An 18,112-nucleotide genomic window follows, 5' to 3' on the forward strand; every position below is an offset into this window, starting at 1 on the left:
AATATTGTATTATTTCTAAGGACTTAAAATTAAATTCTTTTGATTTCAACAAATTTCAACGTTTTTCAAGAATCGACCTTTTTTCACAAATGAGTATAACTAGATCATTTTTTTTGAAAATTCTTTTCTCCATTCCATGCACTGCACGAATTTCGTTTTACTGCAGATGATACCAAAAAACATTAATAATCATATGTAGGATAAAAAATGTATAATATGAATAATACTTCTACTGTGGAGTCAATATAACATGAAGTTTAATGTGTCAATGTTATAATATATCTTTATTTTTGTCTATACATCGCTTACTCAAAGTTCTCATTCAATTAATTTTACAATTAAATAATTATTGTTAACCCGTTTTTTCATTCATACATGATTTATTGCTATCAACGTGTTAATAATTTTTTATTTGTCTTTGCTGCTGCAAAGTCCGCTGAGTGGTTTGAATTAACTGTATTTTTCAAGACCAACAATTTTTATTTGGTTTTTTTTCAGGCGTGAAGATATTACCTAAGGATAACGATCGCAACATCGAGGCGACAAAGACCGGGTAACGAAAAGGACTACGGAATCGATAAACGACAATTTATTTGGACCACTGAAAACGTGAGTTGAATCTGGCCTCAGGTAATGGCGCATCTTTTGGTAATCCTGGAGTCACATCCTCGTATATAATACGTTTTTCTGGCTGTGGTTTTGGTCGTGTCGAATCATGAATCTTCACTTCGCAAAAATAACCATAGCCCGGACGTTCGATATTCAACTTGTCCAACACGCACTTGTCATAGACCGCTTGAGTCTGACGGCAACTAAAGTAATAATTAAAACACAATATTTTTCAATTTATTCATACTTTTTTCTACTTAAGATGCGGAGAACACTCTGTGTGGTTATACTATTATTTGTGACATGAAATGTAGTTTCAAACGTGAATGCTATTGACGTGAAGAAATTCGAAAATCAGTTTTGTTGAGATTATAATCGTGGAAGTGTTTTTATAAAACTCAATGTCTAATACTCCTAATCTATTATTAAGACTTCCACTTTAACATACATATATTTTATACTAAGGTAGCCAAAAAATATTGGTGAATAGTAATAAATCTCTGGAATACTTCTGAGCTGATTCTCTATATTTTTATTGACCGTTTGAGCCAAACAGGTGTCTAAAGCTAATTTGAATACTATCTTTGCAAATTATAAATTGTAAAATAGGTCATATAGTTAAAACTTTTATTACAGATTTAGATTCTGATTAATTTGAAAAACCTCAACCGGTTGACTGGTATTGTATTGTATGTCTACAAAAAAAAAGTCGACCCCATTCTGATAATACACAATGTGTACATATTGAAATAACATTTTAAATTTTTAAACGATTTCATAAAAAATAACTATACAATAGTTTTTCGGGTTGGTGATTCCATTTCTAAACTTAATTTTTACCTTGCTACCCTTGGGAGGAGTCAAAATTAAGGGTTGAGGGTGGAATAGTTAGATTTTTCAATGAAAAGGTTTTATGCTATATTACATAAAAAGTGTATTATGTTTTTTAGGGCACTAGACTCTTTTATCGAAATAAAATAAATTCGCTACTTGCCAAGGGGTGAATATTAAGAATTGGGGATGAACTTTTCACATTTTCCATTTGCAAGTTTTTATGTCATATGACATGAAGATTTCAAGTTTTTCAAGATGCTAGACTCTTATCGGAAAAAAAACAAAATTCGCTATTCTCAGAGGAGTGAAAAATAAGGGTTGAGTGTGAAATTTTCAGATTTTTCGATGGAAAGTACATTATATTACATAAAAACTATACGTTTTTTAGAGCACCAGATCCTTCTATCGAAATAAAACAAAACTCGCTACCTGCAAACGGTTAAAAAAAGGGTTGAGGGTGAAATTTTTAGATTTTTCACTTGCAAGTTGTTATGCTATATGACAATAAATTTCCAAGTTTTTTAAGAAAATATATCTATCCATTTTACCCAAAAATGATTATATACGACGCAATTTGCAGCTGACATTTTGAATTGTGTCATACTATTCATGTTTAGACAAAGCATCGCAAAAAACAGTTATTAACCAATTTTTGTCACAATCGATCGGCAATTGATAAAGTTATTTAAATTCGTATATTCTACAATACCAATCAAAAGACTAAAGTGAATCGTAATTTTTTATCCATTTGGGGGTAACCAATCAATGTCCTGAGAAACTTGAAATTTCCACGTCTAATATATAGCATTTATGTATAGAAAAAAAAACTGGCAAGTTGAAAATCGGAAAATTTCACCTTTGACCCTTATTTTCACCCCTTTGGTGATAGTAAACTTTGTTTTATTTCGATAGAAAAGTCTAGTATCCTAGAAAACTTGGAATTTTATGTAATATAACATAAAAACATGCCTTTGAAAAACCTGAAATGTTCACATTCAATCCTCATTTTCACCCCTTTCAAGGGTAGCGAAGTGAAAACTAAGTTTGGGAATGGAATCAGCAAATTTGTAAACCTGCAGAAACAAATATCAGTAACTTATTGGATCGTACCAGTTATGGCACACAAACTGAAAAAAATTTTGAGTCAACCGATTATTAACAGAGTATATTGAGTAAAGAATAAAAATGGTTTTCAATTGAAACCATAAAATATGTATTTGATAGTGATTCTATAATACATGATTTCCAGGACATAAATGACAAAAAAAATTAAAGGTTATCAAATAAACTATCAGTTATGGATAATATTAAGTTAAAAATAGTAATAATGGAAACAAATTGTTATGAGAGATGATTTTTACTTACTATTCAAAAGCACCAACTCCGCTTGATTTATCAATACAATTGTAATACTGTGTAAACTCGTTGTAGCAATTCTTCTTTATTTTTCTGAAGAAATCAAGGGCACACGCAGTTACAGCTTTGCCTTCGTCTATACATTTACGAACATCCTGTGTTTCATCGCGACATAGCATGAATTCCTGAAATTTTTTTTTGAGTATTCAAGGCAGTTCACAATTGATTTTGTTAAATTCCTGCATAGAGAGATAACAATAATTCAAGTTAATTTCAGATGGATCATGCACTAATGAAAGATATCAAAAGATGCATCATATAATATATTAAAAAATTCTGAATCAGTGGATCTCTGTACAAAATCTGTTAATAAAAATAGAAGAAGAATGTTTAAAATCTTCAATTTGAAGAAATTTAAACTTCTAATGATAAAAACATTTTGATTATCCCATTGGCTATCTAACCAAAAGGTTAGAATTGATTCCATAGTGGATTTTACAACCAGGATTTCGCTCGAAACGATTACAAAAACGACCGAAATCGGTTGTTTATATTTTTAAATTTATTATTATTTTATAATAATCATTATGATTATTAAATATCATAAATTATTATTAAATTAAAATTTAATTATTAAAGTACATTTGTTGAATTTTTTGAGGTTACAAAACAGTAAAAAGTACGAGTCTCTTAAAAAGCATTGATCATTTTACTGAAAGTTAATCACACGTCGTTGATATTCTTCAGATTGTACTAGAGTGGGGAATAATTATGTAATTATGTAACATTTATCTGTTGAGAAAACTGAAGGAATACAAAGTCTCTTTCGACAGTTTGAATATTATTAAAAAAAAAAAAATACGGCTTATTGGATATTTTAAAAATTATCAGCAAAAGCAGAATAACTTACGTTATTATGGTATTCGCAATATTTTCCCATAGTAAAGGCCGCCGCCTGTAATAGCGGAAAACTGACATTTAGCTCCGGAACCGTAAGCTCGTCTACGGTAGGTAGGCTTGTACTATTTGTTACCACCATTTTCGCGAAAAATATGTATGAAAATATATTGAACGGGAAATGTCGAAAGTTTAATGTCTCTCAAAAAAAAATACCGAGTGCGTTCGTAATTTACAATCTTGGCGGTCCACAATCAATTATCACAAAACTTCAACACTTCGACCAGGGAGATTAGAATCAGAGAATATATAGATACATAAATTTACATGGAGAAAGAACAACAGGCCGTATGGGCGCATTTAGCTGGGAGGTGGGAGGGTACGCCTGGTGTCCACCCCAACCACCGTGGCGCTGTTTAATACAGGGGTCTGTCTGACACCTCCATAAAGTTAGCCAGACAACTTCGACTTTCTTAATTTTAATAATTTTTTATAATTTATATCTTTAGTTCTGTATAGTTAGTGGAATAAAACAACAATTCTTATTTTTTATTGTTGCTATATCTTGGAAATTATTCTCGCAATTTTTTGCCGTTATTATTATAACGTTCGAAAAATTATTTTATTAATAGTAAATTAATGAGATCATGGCCACTATTTAAAAATCTGCAGAAAAATCTGATTTTTTTACACAGCATAGAAAAATGTTCGAAAATTACGTTAAAAAAAATTGAGGGGAGGTTACCGAACATTTAAGCAAGAAAATAAGTATTAAAAATTGGACATCGTAGTGGCAGTAAATGGATCGTGATTTTTCAATCAAATTTAAGGGATCGTAAATGCTGGAAAAAAAAAAATTAAATCATATACGTATTCGTTGAACATTTATCTTGTTAATGGCGTTATAAAAATATCAGGTCACCGAAACTTTAAGAATGAAATCATAAATTAACTACGATTATCGCTCACGATGTATCGTTGAATACTAGGTTCGGTACGACATCGGCAACACCGCTCTATCAGCTGTTTATATATATGTATATCGACGTATATCGTGTTTAGTTGTGACGTGCTTACATTAGTGTATCGGTACTGTACAGGCGTGTATACTTTCTCGGTATAATTAATAGAAAAATTTTTTTTGTTCATATTTATACAAATATTGTGATAACAAAAATATTTGTAATCACAAATAATGACGTAACCTCAAATTCAAATAAATTGTTGGTTATGTGTATCAAGTCATATGTGAGTGACAAGCTATCAGTTTACCGTTGGCAAGGTAGATATATCTCTCCACCAACAACAAAGTTGCCAAATCAAAAAGTTAACTAGTCAAATTTTTACTAATAATGATATTTTTTTTTATATAATTGATAATTACAACGGACTAATTGATTAGTTATGTTAATTTTTAGATCTATAAATTTTGAGAGAATATAATAGCACCAATCCCTTTCATGACAAAAAATTCAGTTGTTCAACGCTCGTGTGGTGGGCATGATCTCATTAAAAAAGATTGGGCGTATAGTTGGCGAAAATTAACTTGAAAATCGTTTATTTTTTACAAAATCAACCAGAAATTATCTGGGAAATGCATGTATAATATTGAATAATTTATGAAGTGATTTTTTTTATCACAATAACGCGAAAATAGAATCAATGGATTTTTCTGGTGTACCCAGCTGACCCATCTTTCATATTGGATGTACGTGTAGGATGCCGCAGTGTCATAAAGTTAGCCGGGCAACTTTGAATTTTAAACTTTTTAATAAAATTAATATCTCAAGGTGGTCGCGTGGTGGTCGATGGTAGCGCAATTAAAGTGCTTGGTGGTTTTTAATTTTTAATAAATACATTTATATATATTGTAACGGTACGTTTGTGCTAGTGCACACCGTCACGCGTGGATTCGAGCAATTCTATGTTTAAGAAGAGCGGACATGAAAGAAAAACAAAAGTGCGATGAAATTAAATTGAAAATAACAAATTATTTATTGAATTTTGAATATTCACGGATCAAATTACAAAAATAAATGAATTTTGTTTTGCATGAGAATTTTGTTTCCGGTATTTTTCTTGATAATACTTGATTTTTATTGAAATTTCGCAATAATCTAATTTTTCGATATTTTTCGCAATTGTGACAACTAGTCTCTTGCCAACGCTTGTCTTGATAAATTTTCCATTAATTTTATGTGATAATCTGATAATTGAGCTATAATTCTTAGAAACTCACTTTTTGACTCTATACAATACAAATTGAGTGTGACGAGTGAATTTTATTTGCTTTTTCACTCTCTTGACTCGATATAATTCAAATAAATTGTTTTCAGTGAGTTAAATTGGTTTCGAATAATTTAATTAGCTCAAAATGATAAATGACTCGAAATTGTCTCGTTTTGAGAATAAAGAAAATACTCAGATTTGATTGGAAATGAATTAATTTGATTAGTTGAATCACCACTCAGAAAACAATGATTCGTTGAAGGAAAAGAAATCCACCCAGAGATCTTGAGACAGAACGAAGCCGAACTGTCCCGGCCCCTCTGGCGTGGAAAGGTAGGAGTCCTACCCAAGAATCTTGTGACCGAACGAAATCGAACGGCCACGGCCCTCTTGGATAGAGAAAGGATTGGAAATCTACCAGGAATCTTGAGACAGAACGGAATCGAACTGTCCCGGCCCTCCTGGATAGATCGGAAACTCTCACCTAAGAATCTTGAGTTCAAACAAAATCGAATGAACCCGACCCTCTTAGCGTGAGAGAGGAAAGGTGTTATTTTTGAATTATGAGTGGGATAATAGCGATATTATTGAGCTATTTTGAGATGAGCTAAAAAAAATTTATATTTCTTTATTCTCGTTATTATGGCGAGTTTACGTGGAGAAATCCTGAGGCAAGACTGGCGTTTGATATTTGCGAGTGCGAGTCAAGCTCTCCAAGATTCGAGACGAAACTGGCTCTTTGTTAGCTCAGAGAGCGTTATTTCTTTAGCGAGTCTAGCGTGGCGAGATTCGAGACGAGACTGGCTACCGGAGCTCCTGCGCTCGGGTTTTTATACTCTCTCTAACAAAGGAAATAATAATGATAATACACTTGGACTTTGTCCCTTTTTCTAATTCGCTGCGTGACTTAATCTCGAACCAGGGACTCCCACTCTAAATTCTCTGATTGGTGCGCTAACTCCCCCCGCGTGGGTCCCAATTGGCTGAGTCGAGCTGTAGTCACAACGCGCATGTGCAAGAATTTGATATAATTCAATAAAACAGTTTTTTATTGTTTTTATGCACAATTTGTGTCTCTTTTAATTATTTTGTTTCATCCTCTATTAATTTTCTGAACAATAACATTTTTCTTTTATTTTAATTCATTGTTTGCTCCGGACTACGTTTATTGCACGTGCCTGTTGAAAGTAGGTCATCGCGCATGCGCACTGTGCACGCTCGAGTTATTCAAGAAAAGTTTTCTTAAATTTTTAAATAATTTTAATCTGAAATTTTCACCAAATTGTTCAAAATGTGTTTCTCTAATGATCCGCATTAATTTTCTGAACAAGAATAATATTATTTAATCGTTATTCAATAAAAACAAGAGTTAAGAGAATCTAGGGAATTTTGTTGAAATGAAATTGAGTTGGCAGCGCTAAGCGCCTCGCTTCCCGAGCGCCGCTTCGCGAAGTGACAGGTTTTCAACATGGCCGCCGATGTAAACGCTCGTGCGCGCCATGTCATCAAGTAAAGAAAGAAATAAAGTGTTCTTGTAGTGTATTTCGCTTCAATATATATAATTATTTATATATATATAATAAATACATTAATAATAAATTTTAATTTTTAGCTTCAAGTTAGCCGGCCAAAATTAATTTTACGTGAAAGGACTTGGATAACATGCTTAATCGATGCAGAATCACTTGGTGGTCACAAATCAACAAGTTACAACACTTGGTAATCAATAATTCATTTAATAAACATAAAAAAAAGAATTCAATATTCAGTCTAGAAAATCCCGTGTTGATGCTTATGGTGACGTAATTAGAACGCTCTGATTGGTCGATAAAAAGATTCAACGGAAAAATTTAAAAAATGTCGAGTTGAGACCTCTGTGAATTTGGCCGGCTGATTTTCGATTTTCGAATTTTGGAAAATGTCAATCAAAAGTCGGGCTCTTGTCGGTGATTGTCGGATCAAAATGAACGCTTGTCGGAAAATAATTAATTAGCAAAATCGAAATCAAAAATTTGTGTGAAGTTGCCGGTTTTTTTTTTAATTTTGAGATATCGTAAGGTTTTACATGCCTATTCAAAGCGCAATCGTTTGTCGGTTTCGAATTTGATAATTAAAAAGTTTGTCGGATGTTTTTTCATTAGAAAAACGTAATAAACATTTTATGTGACGTCAGTCGATTTTTGAATGGAATAGTGTTAAAAACTGCCGGTAGTAGCCGAATAAAAAGAAACCCACGCCATTCCTGCGGTAACCGTTTCAAACAACGCGTTTCTTAATGGTTAAAATTTCAACAATTAGTGACTCATTGACAATAAATAAGAAAATGCAACGATCAAGGTACGAAATTTCCTTATGCAGTGGTTTTTGATAGATCGAGCAGTAAAGGCTATTCAAAGTAAAATAATAAATCGCTTCGTAGAATAACGGAACGAATAAATTTTGCCCCGCTAACAAGGTTATGTCAAGAGCGGATAGTTTTTACTTTAGTAGTGTCGATAAGGTTCAATTAGTAGTTTATTACAATTTCATCTGTTCAACCCGATTTAGTTTGAGCGGAATTTCACGAAAAACTTTTTCAAAAAAACCCGATCAAAGTAAAAGTAGGTAAAAATAGGTAGTAGCTAGTACTAGCTTGACTTTGCTTTGCTACTCTCATTTACAAATCAAAATTAGTGATATTAAGTAATGCTAAGACAATACATTAAGATAAGTGGCATTGCATTTTTCGGTTCCATTAAATTCTGAATGCACAGAGATTTTGGCATAGATACAAACCAAGCATACATTTTTATGCGATCAATTTTTCCATAGGACCGTGCCACAAAATGATACAAATAAGTCTGACAGAAGAAGAGTGGACCATCCGATGTCAATGAAAAGCTGATATTGCAACCAAATTCGTGGGCGTACTTTGTTGCCAAGGCGTTATGGTCCCAACATCGAATATCATGCGGATATTCCTTTAAATACCAACGTGTTCAATACTGTCCTGAAACAAGAAACTATTTTATAAAATTTCACGGTGTCTGCAAGAAGTCCAATTGTCCAAATACCATTAATGGTATCGGAGAGAAAAAGCACAACATTAATGAAGTGGTCTTCGGCATCGAAATGAATGAAATGCACCATGACGAAAGGCAGCAACCAGTGAGTAACTTGAACATTAAATCCATTGAGTGCGAAGCATCAAATTTGATGAAACCATGAATATGATTCTGGAATGATAATTGATCAATAAATATGTGTTATGTGATGAAAATAATGATCATTGCTTGGATAAATCCACAACAGTTCAAATTGCCACCAATAGTAAAAATTTCTGCCCTTTATTGCTGCGACTCATTTTCGCTTTTTAAAAATTTAAATGACCAACGTTTCTTTCTTTATAAATTCCAGTTTCGATGGCCCTGCGGTGAAGATTAAGTCAGACTTGAAGAGCGGTACACAACAGGTCCAATTTCGTACGAGCTGGCATAACCCGAAAGTGATCTGCGAAGCTATATAAAAAATGTTTATAAAACAAATTACCAAAAAAAGCTTTATAAAATATGTTTTTTTTAAATGGAAAAAATAAATTTAAGGAATTGAAACAAAAAATTAAGAAATCTGCATATATATCCTCGTCATTGATTCTTTTTTTGGTACTTAACCAAAATTTGGCCTAAATGATCATGCACGTATAAGATTAACAGCACGTTGAAGGAGTAATGGCCGTATTCTATAACCTGCTGCAAGTGACTCACAGCCCTGGCAGCAGATTTTGGATAAGACCAATATTAGGATACAAGAGGAAATTCGTGCATTACTTGAAATAAAAACAACATTGACGAAGTTGCTTCATTAAATAAAAAAAATAACAGCCATTAGGTGACTCGGCCAATAAGTTGTTGATGAACTTTTTCGTAAAAAATTGGTTTAATTTTAAACGTGTAATGCAAACTTTCTATAACTATCGTTAATTATAAAGAACAAAACCGAAATTTTATGTGAAGGTTTGATTGTTGTGATTTAATATTATACTTCAGACTCTAGTTAACTGTGGGCAAGACAGTCGATTCCAAGTAATAATAGAATATATATGTAGGAGATGACGTGATTCTGAATTTTTTACTGAGTGACCACGACGACGAGGACCGCGACAATGACGAAGACGACGAGGACCACGACAACGACGATGATGTTTCCCACCAATCAAGAAGACTCTGGTAACACGTAGCACTATATATATATATTTTTTTTTTGGAGGGTTTTTGTACTATCGGTTTTAGAAAAACTCTGACAATGAGATGTTCAACGAAACACGTAAATTTTTCGGTTTTGTTTTTCAAAACTGTTGAATTGTTATTGGTTCAATCTTACATGCTACAGGATTATATATATATATTTTTTTTAGCACTACCGATTTTCTGAAAAGATGTTGGTCACCAACTTTTTACAGGATTTTTCATATTTTACAAAAAAAATACTAAAAATCGGAACGTTAGTACAATCTATCTTTGGTCGCTCATCACATGAACTAATAAAACATATATAGAATTTTCTTCTTATTCAGTAACATCTTTTTTCGAAATGCTTACGTCAACGTAATGTATTACGTCGATTGATGAATTCTGATTTCAGCATATTTGAAAACGGGAATTTAAGGTTGTTATGGGGCCAGCTCAAAATGCTACCACCAAGCTGAATTTTTTTCTGTGTGTTTATGACCCCTTCGCTGAACGCTCTGTGCAATTTGAAGGCGATTCACAGTACCGTTCTTGAGAAAAAATTTCGGAAAGTCAAAGTGTTTAATGCGCGTTTTACATGACGCTTATGGGAACATTCCGACCATTTTTCAGTTTTTTAGATATATTTCCTAAAAACCTACCACAGAGCTGAAAAAATTGGTACGGTTTGATGAAATATCAGATTATCTTGTAGCATCTCCAAAATTAGAGTTTACAGCACCGTTTTAGAGTTATTCAAGTTTTTAATCGAGAATTCGCTGTAAAATCGAGTACGCAAAATATTACGCCGTGGAACACGGCAACAGCGTAGACGGCACGGACACTCCCTATTTTACCCATACTCACAATCGGTAATCCAGTACAAGGGTTTCCGTTGACAAGTGTTGATGTTGATTTTGAGGTTATGTGTATGGGATGCGTACTCTAAAGGCTCTAAAGCTCGGCGACACTGCCGCCAATCTGACCGCTATCGCATAACGTGATTTGCGCCGTTGCCAGTTCGTATGACGCAAATTCAGGTATAAAAAATTATCGAAAATAATTTTCTAAATTAATAAGAATATTTCCAGAGATCGTCAATTTGTAAAAAATGCATTTTTTTATGATTAGACGTGAAAAAAACTGTCCAAAACCATATATTAATTATGACGATTATTTCATAGTGATAGTTGGTAACAATTAGTCGGCCCCATGTATAAGCATAGGGCGCCCCCTCTTACTTCACCTCCGTCGGCTAGACCCCACACAACCTTAAGAAAAGCTTTCACAAATCGTAAAAAAAACATTATATTTAGAAGAAATACAAATCCGTAATTATATTGTAAAGGAAAAAAAAATTCAAATAGAACGTGAGAAATTCATTCCTACGGGAAGCATCCGGAACTTGAAAAAGTTCTAGTGAATCAAAAAGTTACCAAAAAATCGCATCAAAGGTAAAAATAACAATCAGGGCTCTTTTAGATCTGATGGATCACATGTATGCCTACAGAGGGAATTGAAAAAATTATCTCCAAGAGATTTTAACTTGATTGCATTCATTATAAAAAATCCAAACAAATTTTTCTGTAATATACAAGAGATATTATTGTGTATTGATGAAAAAATACCCTTCGGACGATAAAAATTGTCAAGCTTCCAAATAAACTCCCCAGTTTATATTGAAATGACGGCAATTTTTACTACTCATTTCCTTCTTCAAACTAATTTTATTTGTTATAGCAACTAACCTATTCTATTACTGAAGATATTCAACTGATAATAAATCGCATTTTAATAAATTTTCGAGAGGATTCGTCTGTACAATCTCGTTTTTTTTTATCATCACGTACGCAATAGCACTTTGCTAAAATCAACATAAAAACATGAGTGAATTGTTGCGAAGAGATAGTTGCCGCCGAGCATATATGGGATGATGTTCGAATTCAAGTGGGCGTGAAACGGCAGCGTTAATACTAGTTCCATAAAAATAACGCAGAAATTAATGTCTAGTTTGATTTTTATTTGAATGAGCAATTTGAATGAAAAGTGATTGGCCGGACAAGTACTTTTAGCACATATTTAAACATAATTTGTACCGACACGAAATCGACATTGAATATTGTAAATACCAAGGGATCCTGAAAGTCTGAGAAGAATCGATTGTCTTCTAAGTCTCTGCCACCATAGAGTAACAAATGACTTTTACCTTTGATGCGATTTTTTGGTAACTTTTTGATTCACTAGAACTTTTTCAAGTTCCGGATGCTTCCCGTAGGAATGAATTTCTCACGTTCTATTTGAATTTTTTTTTCCTTTACAATATAATTACGAATTTGTATTTCTTCTAAATATAATGTTTTTTTCACGATTTGTGAAAGCTTTTCTTAATTGTGTTGAAATTATTTACAGTTGGTTTCGTAATTTTTTTTTACATACCATTATGTTTTTAATTTTTTTCATTCGTCATCCGATGTACTCGTCACTTTTGCATTTATTTGACAACGTTTTGTTCATTTGAACACGAAATGTTGAGATTAAGTCGTTAAATAACGACAGGATTTCAACGACTAAGGCGCTCGAATCTTTTTTTCAGATAACGCAATATTGATCGATTGGAATAATGAAATACAACATAAGAGAGTCACCTCGTGTGGTAGCCGGTTTTGGTGGGGTTTTTTCGCGATTTTTTTGCGGCAAGGAAAAAAAATATAGATTTTAGAAATTTGAAGGGTTTATTTCAACTCTATGGTAGAAATTGTAACTCTGATATCTCTAGTAGATTCGGTGTAATGCTATTCCACAGGAACCCTTATGTTTCTTCATAGTCTCCACGATTCCGGGGGATGGGTTTATCTGAGATCAAAAAAGCAGGAGTGTTTTGATTTGTAAAGCTGTGGTTATCACCTGAATCCAAATCATACAGAAATATGAAAAATTGAAGGATTTGTCCGTTTTGAAACACCTGATTAAAATTTTCCAAAATATTGCATAGCTCAATAATCCTTTAATGCGCTAATAACCCATTAATGCGCTAAATAACAATTTTGCACACTCAATTTCGAGTACACATCAGTTTTAACTGAGGAACAAAAGATAAAATTTTCAAAATCTGGCATAGCGAGTTTCTGAGGGTGCTCTTTCAGAATATGGCATTTATTTTGTAGAAGTAAATCAAAATCTTCATTATTTTTTCGTTTTTAATTGAAAACTCAAGAATTTTTGACGTTTTATTTCTTTTAAATCGATTTCCGTTACTGTTGCTGTACTCAAATAATCATACTATCGCCAGCAAAAGTGTTCTCAATGACTGACCTTTACAGAACACTGGTGATGAACACTTTTTTCTCACTCGATTTTCGCAAAATGGCGGTTTTCGCAAAACAGCATGATGAAAATTCGCATGATTTTTTTTCTCGAAAGTCTCAACATAACAAAGAAATGTTCCAGAACAAAAAGTATAGAGAATCATCTAGAGGATACGTGTGATTTTTTTCAAAATTTTTCTAGCTATTTTTGTATTTTTCAATTTCGATGTTTTGTAAAATTTTAAAAGCTCTGAAAATATTCACACGCATTCTTAGGATGATTCTCAAACAATTTTTGTTATGTAACATTTTTTTTAAAGCTGAAACTTTTTGAGAACAAAATTACGAACCTATTTATTATGCGATGGAAAATAATTTTTTTTTCAAAAAGTTTCAACTTTACAAATAAATTTGATATAACAAAAATTGTTGAGAATCATCCAAAAAATACGTGACTATTTTCAGAATTTTAAACATTTTTCCAAGAATTGTCAAAATTGAAAAATACAAAAATAGCTAGAAAATTTTTGATAAAAATCAGACTTATTGTTTAGATGATGCTGAATACTTTTTGGTCTGTAACATTTCTTTGTTACGTTGAGACTTTCGGGAAAAAAAATTACGCAAATTTACATCATGCTGTTTTGAAAAAACCGCCATTTTGGAAAGACTGAGTGAGGAAAAAGTATTTATACATACTTTTATAATACTGGTTACAACCAGTGTTTTGGTAAGGTCAGACAATGAGAACATTTTTGCTGTCGATGATATGGTTATTTGAGTGCAGCAACAGTAACGAAAATCGATTTGAAGGAAAAAAAAACGTCAAAAATTGTTGACTTTCCAATTCAAAATGCAAGTACTGAAGATTTTCATTTAATTTTACAAAATAAATGTCAGATTCTGAAAGAGCACCCTCAAAAACCCCCTATATCAGATTTTGGAGAATTTTTCTTTTCTTCCTTAGTTAAAACTGCTTACTTGAAATGGTGTGTCCAAAATTATCGTTTTGCGCTTTAATAGGTTAGTATGGTGATGCTATACAACATTTTGAGGGTAGGAGTATTGGAATTTTTGGTAATTATGTAGTTTGATTACTTTTCCGAAAATCAACGAAAGAAATTTTTTTTTAGCATGGACGGCTTCGATTAGTTACCATTGATGATATTTCGTCCGGGGAGGCTAACATTTTCCATAAAAACCATGTGTTTGAGGTTTTGAAGTTATTGGAAAAATATGATGAAATATGGTATATTTGAATATTTTTGAGTTCACAATACGACAGAGCGCGCGGGCACGCGCACACACACACACACACACACACACACACACATCAAAGGTATTCTAAACTCGCCCAGCAATACCACACAAGCATCAAAAATGCTCTGAATACACCTACCGATTTCGCATAAACATCGCATATGTGTATCCGGAACAACTTTTGATGTGTGTGCGAAATCGTCGTATTGGTTCAGAAAACTTTCGATGTGTGGGTGTAGTTTCGCTGGGCGGGTTTAGAGCAACTTTGGTGTGTGTGTGTGTGTGTGTGTGTGTGTGTGTGTGTGTGTGTGTGTGTGTGTGTGTGTGTGTGTGTGTGTGTGTGTGTGTGTGTGTGTGTGTGTGTGTGTGTGTGTGTGTGTGTGTGTGTGTGTGTGTGTGTGTGTGTGTGTGTGCGTGCGTGCGTGTGTGTGCGTGTGTGTGTGTCCACCTGTCCTAATGTGAACTCCTAAATACGCCAAATCCCCGCATTTTTCCAACAACTTCAAAACTCCATAACTCATGGTTTTTATGGAAAATGTTAGCCTCCCCCGACGAAATATCACTTACTATAGTCCAATCGATAACTTCGAGAAGAAGAAAAAAAAATTCCATTGATTTTCGGAAAAGTAATCAAACTACATAATTACCGAATTTTTTTCCGTGTAGCAACATGCTTGTGAAATAATTTTTGAAAATTTCAAGATTTTCCAAACGGATTGAGGCCCACAGTAAAATCGTGACCATAAACACAGAAAAATTCCATGTATTATAAACGAAAAACTTCAACCCCCGTGATCGAGGGTTAAGCACTGATTCAAAAATCTGAAAAAATTACAGCATTACTTTTTATGTATTTCGAACCGGTTTAGGGGGCAGAAAGGTCAAAATAAATTTTAACCCCAAATATAATGACCACTCTAATATACACACACGCGGACATATTTTATTTTAAACTTAAATTTTACTTTGTTGGAATTGAAGTTAAAATTCTCCGTTATGATCAATTTAATCTTTTTAATGGAAAAAAAATCCACCAATGCAAAACGAAAAGAAATATTGATTGCCTCATCAGTTTCGAATTGCCAATAGAAATAATAGAAATTTTGTAATCAAGCACTTTCGAATAATCTGTCATGCGTTTACAGATTATGCGTTTATACTGCCTTTCTATACTTTTGTAGTCCCTTGCTCTCCTTCGACATTTCTGTTTTGAGTTATTTTATTATATTCTCCAATAATAAACATCGACAAGTCTGATGATGCAATCAGAGAGAGAGAGAAAGAGAGAGAGAGAGAGAGAGCTGATGGGAAAGATCGAGGCATGGATTTTTTTTCTAATGTTTCGGAATCCTGACTGATCTCTAGTCCTGTCTCTAGATATATATAGAAATAAACTCTAACCTTTCTAAATATTTTATACCATCAAGCCGAATGTTGTTGACAATTTTCGATTTGTCTTCATTACATATAACACTGTTGGATTCCTCGGCCTTTATTTCTCTTTTTTCTTCTTCACTTTTTTTCACCACTTTTACCAAAATATTGTCCTGCCTTTATCTATTTTCTACAGAACCGGAAAAATTGGAACAGTGTCGGTGAACTATCAGATTCGCGATCTTTATAACCTTATCTAGTTAGCATTTCTAACATACCATACGTCATATCATAACGAAAAATATATCAAGACTCGGTAGAGTCTCGGGACAAGTACATTGACAGCCCTGTCGTCTGCTGGCCTGAGGCTCTCGCCGAGACTATCTTTTCTCTGAATAAAACGAACCAGGAAAAAAATTCTATAAAAATAATAAACGAAAAATTGAAAAGTTCAAAAAAATTCAACAATAAAAAACAATCGAAAAAAATTCTGTAAAGAAAAATAAAAATTTTCAAAAAAATTCATAAATATTGAACAAATTGAAAAATGTACTATCCAAGTTACATGCAGTATAAAAATGTATGATATCAATTGGAGGCCAAGTTTTTATTGATAATTTGGAATATTTATCCAACAAATTGGAAACTTTAATGAAATTCATAATAATTATTTTCCCGAAAAAAGTTAATGAAAAAAAAGTCATAACGGAAGTTACGTGCAGTACTAAAATGTATTATATCAATTCGAGGTCAAGTATTTATCAGTTATTCGAAATATAATCTCCGGCGACAAATGAGCGTTGAGAATCCTTGTCGGGCTCACAACGTTTTATCAAAATTACTAAAAAATTAATGGAAACAAAATCATTGAAAATTCACATGAAAGTCATTGTTTACTTGAACAAGGTACACACTTTACAGAATCGATTCCCCTCCGACTTTCAGGATCCCCTGGTATTATGCTCAACATTCAACTTCGATTGGATCGGTACAAATTATGTTCAAATACGTCTTAAACGTACTTGTCCGGCCCATCACTTTTTATTCAAATTGCTCATTCGAAAACAAATCAAAAACGAAGTTAATGCATGTGTTAATATTAAGAAACAGTAATTCCCGAGAAAATAATTTTCCTTCGAATCGCTCTTGTCAAAATGAAACGAAAATGAAAGATGAAGTTGATTAATCTATTTATATAAAATGGAGTCATAATTCACAACAAAATCATTTTTCTCCAAATTCCAGGAATCCACGTGTCGTACTCGACTAGTGATATTTATCAAAATGTGTACGTGACTATAGAAAAAAAAACATTGCATGGCTGAGTAGATTCGAAAATTTCTAGTAATGGGCCTGATTATTTCTCATTTTCATTGGTTCTTACCGAATGGTATGTGTTCACTGAAGAAAATGAGAAGTGTATATTGCTATACGAACTTGCGAACAATCAAGTTCAAATTACTTGGAGATATTATTTTTATTTCTATCCATTTTATTATATTTGTCATTATAGAACAGCCCTGATTTGTTTTCGAATGAGCAATTTGAATAAAAAGTGATGGGCCGGACAAGTACGTTTAAGACGTATTTGAACATAATTTGTACCGATCCAATCGAAGTTGAATGTTGAGCATAATACCAGGGGATCCTGAAAGTCGGAGGGGAATCGATTCTGTAAAGTGTGTACCTTGTTCAAGTAAACAATGACTTTCATGTGAATTTTCAATGATTTTGTTTCCATTAATTTTTTAGTAATTTTGATAAAACGTTGTGAGCCCGACAAGGATTCTCAACGCTCATTTGTCGCCGGAGATTATATTTCGAATAACTGATAAATACTTGACCTCGAATTGATATAATACATTTTAGTACTGCACGTAACTTCCGTTATGACTTTTTTTTCATTAACTTTTTTCGGGAAAATAATTATTATGAATTTCATTAAAGTTTCCAATTTGTTGGATAAATATTCCAAATTATCAATAAAAACTTGGCCTCCAATTGATATCATACATTTTTATACTGCATGTAACTTGGATAGTA

The 18,112-nt window shown here is 32.8% G+C and overlaps 1 protein-coding gene and 1 long non-coding RNA gene across 6 annotated transcripts; one reads left to right on the forward strand and one right to left on the reverse strand.

The window, feature by feature from the left end:
• Window positions 1-256: 256 nt before the first annotated feature.
• ND-19 (NADH dehydrogenase [ubiquinone] 1 alpha subcomplex subunit 8) lies at window positions 257-4,036 on the reverse strand. Its single transcript, XM_043423858.1, has 3 exons — window positions 3,710-4,036; window positions 2,809-2,984; window positions 257-812 (listed from the first exon to the last, which is right to left on the reverse strand). The coding sequence occupies exons 1-3, from the start codon at window positions 3,836-3,838 to the stop codon at window positions 590-592; spliced, it is 528 nt and encodes a 175-aa protein (XP_043279793.1). The 5' UTR covers window positions 3,839-4,036; the 3' UTR covers window positions 257-589.
• An 815-nt stretch (window positions 4,037-4,851) lies between these two features.
• On the forward strand, window positions 4,852-9,522 carry LOC122413481 (uncharacterized). Of its 5 annotated transcripts, XR_006261551.1 has the most exons (5): window positions 7,365-7,459; window positions 7,538-7,644; window positions 8,119-8,262; window positions 8,737-9,072; window positions 9,322-9,522. It is a non-coding gene; the product is annotated as an uncharacterized lncRNA (long non-coding RNA). The 5 variants fall into 5 exon arrangements; XR_006261554.1 differs by lacking the exons at window positions 7,365-7,459; window positions 8,119-8,262 and adding an exon at window positions 4,852-4,978; XR_006261550.1 differs by lacking the exon at window positions 8,119-8,262 and having other exon boundaries at window positions 7,366-7,459.
• Window positions 9,523-18,112: the final 8,590 nt, after the last annotated feature.

The sequence above is a fragment of the Venturia canescens genome, chromosome 7 (genome assembly GCF_019457755.1).
Source record: "Venturia canescens isolate UGA chromosome 7, ASM1945775v1, whole genome shotgun sequence".
NCBI classification, from domain to species: Eukaryota; Metazoa; Arthropoda; class Insecta; order Hymenoptera; family Ichneumonidae; genus Venturia; species Venturia canescens.